The 6,062-nt window shown below is 39.3% G+C and overlaps 1 protein-coding gene across 1 annotated transcript; it reads right to left on the reverse strand.

Annotated features, from left to right (window-relative positions):
- Positions 1 to 5,971, reverse strand: AURKA (aurora kinase A). Its single transcript, XM_010075030.1, is given in 9 exon segments — positions 1 to 186; positions 822 to 880; positions 883 to 983; positions 1,598 to 1,746; positions 2,131 to 2,269; positions 2,914 to 3,105; positions 3,838 to 3,916; positions 4,518 to 4,800; positions 5,918 to 5,971. Coding segments are annotated over 9 exon segments (1,242 nt in total).
- Positions 5,972 to 6,062: the final 91 nt, after the last annotated feature.

Consider the following 6,062-nt stretch of genomic DNA (forward strand, 5'->3'; position numbering starts at 1 on the left):
CTATGTTCTGGATGGGGCAGCAACATCACTCTTTCTGCTGTTGAGCGTCTTTGTAGAGTTTGCTGTAATCCAGGGATGAAGAAGGACATCCTTCAGGGGCAGTCGATAGAATGGGTTATGCTTCAGAAGCTTTGAAATTAAATCCTTTGCGCCTTCTGCTACAAATGGAGGAAACTTGAATTCCACCTAAGGAAAAGGAAGGACACCAAAGATGATGCAAAAGTTCTTTATCAGTAACCAAACTAGGGAGGACAAAGGGCTGTACTCTCCAAGGTACATCTAGAAAGAAGAGTTGTGTCAGCCTTGTGGGATATGCACTTTATGCCTGTTGAGATGAGATTAAGTGATTTAATCATGATCCTGAAGAACACAAGGTTCTCACTGCTTGTACCAGTTAAACTAGTATATATTTCAATATACTTAAAACCAGATTAGTTTGCTGGAACCTTCTAGGGTATACAACAGGAAACGTTAAGTTTATGTAAGTTTAAGTTTAGTAACACCTTGAATGTTAAATATTCATTTTATAAATTAGAAAAAGGAAAGATGTGGAGAAGATTAGTTGCTTTATGAAAGAGGTAAAAGATCAGATGCAGGCAGAAACAGGGCAGAACCAAAGTAGTAAGGCAAGGTATCTTAAGGTCTCAGTCATTCCACTGAATGACTGAAGACAGCTTTAGGCATCTAGTTTCATGCACATGTCTTGCTACAGTTCTAGTTTTAATACATGCCCTTCTTCAAGATGACAATTTGTTAAGCTTCAGTAAGACACCAGAACTGAAAGGCATCATGATTCAGATAGTCTAAATATTGGCACATACCCTGGAAATAGCTCTGTAGGTTTCCTGGTATGTTTCTCTTTCAAAAGGTGGTTTCCCTAGCACAGAACTCCCAGGCTCCAAATATCCACCTTTTCATCATGTGTTCTTCCCTCAATCATTTCAGGAGGCAGGTAGTCAAGTGTCCCACAGAGAGTTGTTCTCCTGAAGAAAAGTCCAAGTTAAATATTTACCAATTATGGCAATTATAAGATCCATTTCAAGAGCCAGGGAGAAGCTAATGCTGACAACCATGTGTACCTTAATGCAGTCTACCCTGGATAGGCTCAGCACCACCAGAATACCTGGTAAAGAAGTTGCAGCGCTTAAGTTTTCTACTGTTGCTTTAAAGCATCTCGGTCACTGCATTCAGTCTTACTCTTCCTTTTTTCATCCCATTTGCTAGATCTTCCTTTGTCAGGTGCAATTCAGACTAAGGAAATGTCTTAAGTATATTGCTAGTGTGATGTTCAAACACAAGTGCTGGCCTGTCATCTCAAGGACCACTATAACCCCACAACAGCACACCAACCTTTTTCACCTGCTTCAGGTTCAGCAAGTTTTGAACTATGCAAGTTGAACAAACAGGATAACACTCACTCTCTATTGACTACTAAGACCTTTGCTGCAGTGGCCCCATACTTAAAGGATTTTTTTTTCCCCCCTGTATGTTAGGAAGTTCACATTTACCTCCATTCCACACCTGGAAGTGTGACAGGAAAGCTAACATTTTCACTACAGAAGTATTCCACCACATAAGATACATATTGCATTCTCACCTAGAAGATGGAGCATGCACAGACCATCCAAAGTCAGCAATTTTTAATTCTCCGTTTGAGCCAAGCAGCAAGTTTTCTGGTTTGATGTCTCGGTGAATCACACTCTTTGAATGACAGTACGATAGGGCATCTGCTAGTTCTGTGATGTACTGTATTTAGAAAGAGAACAAAACTTTAAAGTACAAAGACATTGTCACTAGCTTCTCTGGCTACAGTGTAGCCTTTTCTAGGCATAATTAGTAGTTTCAGTTAGAGCAATTATTCCTTAAACCCTTAAAGTCTGGCAATACAGGCTTTGCCTGAAGAGACCAAGCACTTGCCATATTGAGCAATGCTGAACATTGTTATATTAGTGCTGGGCAGTAATCTGTCTTCCCAAGTTATTCCTTGTTGCAAGTGCACAAGCAAACTAGCACTAAGGCATCTCAGTCTCACACAAGAGAATACAGAACTTTATCTGAAGAGCTAGCTTGATGCTGCAGATATTGCAGATATGAAGACCAAATAATGCATGAGAAGCTAGAACAACCTACAGTAGCAGTTCTTTGCTCGTCAAACTTGGTAAGTTGCTTTAGTTCTTTGTAGACTTCTCCACGAGGTGCATATTCTAGAATAAGGTAGACTCTTGTAACATCATGGAAGTAGCCGTATAATCTGAGAATGTTGGGGTGCCTGCAGAGAAATTTAAATATTCTTCTAAACAAGGTATTTGTCCATATAACTTTTAATTTCCCTTTCCTGCCTCCCCTCTTTAAGGCAAGCATAGGAACTTCAATATCTTGTAAGTGTTCCTTCAGCTCACAGCATACACATTAAGAGAACTTCATAGCAGGTACACGGTATTTATCAAAGCAACAGCTTAGACTTCCTACTAGCAAGCAGCTAGCCAAGAGTTTAGACAATTCATATCTTCTTGAGCATACCTTTCTACAGCAGCTGGAAGAGTAGATTACCATTGAAGGAGCCAATTCCTACGGGTTTTGGAATTTAAGCTTAAACACTTTCTGTGAAACAACTAAATTCTTCAGCTTATTTTCCAGGAAACACAATACCAGAAACAAGCTCAGACTCTCGAAAAATTGCAGTTACCCATGTAAATCCAAGCAGCAAACAATGAGGTTTTTTTGTAATAGGAAGATTTGTTACCAGAGGTTCCTCAGACAAAATTAAATCTTGGTGCAGAAAGGCAAGAATCCTAACTAGCAATTTCAAGATGTCACGTGTTTAAAAAGAAACTTCTCTTTTCTTCAACAGGGTATGTTATCATAAAAATATTTGCATCAAAATAGAGAGTGTAATTGGTCAGTAAAATTTACCTAAGATGAGACTGTATTTCAACTTCTCTTCGTAGTTGATGTTCTACACCGGCTTCCTCAAGTTGTGTTTTAAAGAGTACTTTCAGTGCAAGAATAAATTTACTCTGCTTTTCACGTGCCAGGTACACATTTCCAAATTTTCCTTTCCCCAAGGGACGACCAATTTCAAAATCATCAAGAGACCATTGCCTTCTGCAAGAGGAAAGACAGTTACAAAAGCTAGATACTTGCATGGGCTTCGACTCCTAAGTTTACAATCAATTATGTTCCTGTTTAATAGACACTTAGTCTGAGCTAGATTTTAGTATTTAAGAGAACACCATCAAGAGGATAAAATATACATTGAGACTTTTCAAACTTTTCAAGTTCTGAAAGCTAGTCTCTTCCTTCATAAAATTTATGCACAGAGATACTAATACCAACTACACTACTGCAAAGTTGAAACTGTGTATACTAAGCCAGGCTCACTTCAATATACTTAATAGAGATGTACTTACTAGTGCATGTCAGAACTGCACTCTTTAAGGTAACCGTACTACAAATCTCCTTCCTCCTTAGACTCCAGACTATCACACATGAGGGAGGCTTTGTTTTCAAGTGTACCTCTCGTACACTTATGCCTAGCCACACTGGAGCAGTGGCTATCAGTGTTCTCTCCTGGGAAGAGCTAGTACTCATTTAGCCAGAATGTTTCTTTAGATTACAGGAAGTCCTTGCTCCTGAGAATTATCAGGTCACAGTAAACTTTCCTAGATTTTCATATGCTGTCTCTGTGAAGTGTAGGGCTACTGGTCTCCACAACCAGGGACTCAAGTAGCCTTCCGTTTAGCTGCAACTTAGTTGCTGCATGAAGTCACAGAAGTTAAAAACAAGCCTAATCCAAGAGGAGTCTGTTAGCTAGAACAATCTAAGCATGCAACTTACTTTTTAGTCTCCTCATTTTTCTTTTTACTTGTCTCTTCATTCTTCTGTTTAGAGGTGCTTTCTGCTTCAGAATTTTTTGCTACATATAGAGAAATAGATCAACTTTATGAACCAGACCCATGAACACAACAAAAAAAATTCACATGGGAGCAAATCTAACCTCTGTGCAGTATCAGCAACAGTTCTTAGAATCCATTCAATTGTATTCTAAACAACATAGTTGTTGTAGTTTTGACCTTGGCTAGCAGCAAAACACCACAACACCTGTACTATAGCCTGCTATTGCCAGAGCAGCACAGCAGTTACCAGTGCTATCAAAATGTAATTTTGAAAGCTTTCTTAAATAACCACTAAGCTTCCCCCTCAAAAAATACAGTATTCTTGGGTATAAAAGATTAACATGAATACTGGATATACCATGATGTCTTAGTGACAATTAGACTAATTCACAGCAGACTATGGAACATCTGGAAGTTTTTCAACACCCGTATTGGCTCTAAGCAGGTAACTGCGTCAACAAGGATAGCGCAGCAATCCTAACCAGACAACCAAGTACTTCTCTACAGGACTGTTGCACATCATCAACATCAGCTTTAGGTTTTTTGCACTGTACTCTGCTTCACAGAAGTATCCCAAGTGTCAGAACTGTGTCAATACATGTACATCATCTTCAGAATTACCAGGTACTGGAGGCTGTGGGGGTTTTTCATTGTTCTTGCTTGGAACCTGAGGCCTAGCAGTCGGTTGGACTGGAAATTTTGGTCGAGGCTGCTGCGTTGTCTGGTTATTAGACAGTTTTTGGTTTGACACTACAGATTTTTGTGATTGCACAGGAACTCGCTGGGCAAAGTTTGAAGGACACAGAACACGTTGTGCTTGAACTCCACTGTTCAGTAACCGGCTCTGGGCAGACTGCTGAGACACAGGGACACGTTTCGGGCCATCCCCAATGGGATTAGAAGTCTTCAAAAAGAAAAGATTATATATTAATTGTAGAATAGCATACTGTAACCTTTATAGCCCCATTCAGAGCAGGAAAAAAACCACAAAGCACACTAACAGGTGTTAGGGTAGTCTGATCTTATGTTTTATGAATCAAAGTGTTCTTAAATTTCTACATTAACAAGAAAGTTACCAGTTTGCTACAACAGTGTACTTTTTTAGAGCTAGCAGAACTTTTCAACACACATCCAAAAAACATCAGCCAAAGGTATTAAGACAGCAGATCCTTACTATAAAATCATGCACTGCTTTGAGTCATTGCTTCCTTGAATGCTGTTCATCTTAACATACCTTGCACTGAGATGGGAGTCCAGCAGAACAAAGCAAGTTTATTTAGTAAGGTTCAGCTACCTGCTTATAATCTTCTGCTTCCAGTCAGGGAAGGTAGCTTAGGCTTATATTTAAGAAATTCTTAATTATTCTAGGATACTTTGTCTAAAGTTCAAATGCTAACTCACATTTTTTTTACCCTCTAATGATATCTATACAACAATTTGCACTTTTACATTCCACTATATATTATTTAGTCTCCTGGTTCAAATCACTAAAAATAATATATTGACGACTTGATTAAAAAGAAGCTTTGCTTACACTATTCTGAAACCTTACCAGGAATTATTTGGTTTTAAGTTAAAAGAGTGAGAAGGTGCCTGTGTTTCTATATAGTAAAAAAAAAATATGCCATCAGGGCGAGCTCGAGCACTCCTGCACAGGCACATCGATAGTGAAATTAGCACACTGCTGGCTTTTGGAAGCCACATCGGGAATAAACTGACTACACACATTTATTCTCTCTTTAAAGGATCTTGTATTACACTTGAATTGGGAAATCCTCCTCCTATTTTAAGTGTGACATACTGATATTAACAATAAAAAAAGAAAGTAAGCCCTGGGCACCAAGAGAAAGGTACTGAAAGACAAAATTCTCAATCGCTTCCTGCACACAGAAAATATTGTTTCAAGATACTTTCTCCCCTTTTTGCTAATTAGTGCAGTTAATATTACCACAGACAGTTTAAAACCCGCAGTTCGTGTGCTATCAGGAGAAACGCACCCACCGAGCTAATCCGGCATTTACCTTTGTGGCACGGCTGGGGTACCCGGCGTGGTTCTCTTTCGTACTCTTTTCCATAGCGCCCGAGAATTAGAGCTACCTTTAGCTTAGCCTACGGATGAGACGTAGCAAACAGGGGTCAGGTCCCCAGAAAATACTGTGTCGGTCC

Source organism: Pterocles gutturalis, unplaced genomic scaffold, assembly GCF_000699245.1.
Source record: "Pterocles gutturalis isolate BGI_N339 unplaced genomic scaffold, ASM69924v1 scaffold4052, whole genome shotgun sequence".
Lineage (NCBI taxonomy): Eukaryota > Metazoa > Chordata > Aves > Pterocliformes > Pteroclidae > Pterocles > Pterocles gutturalis.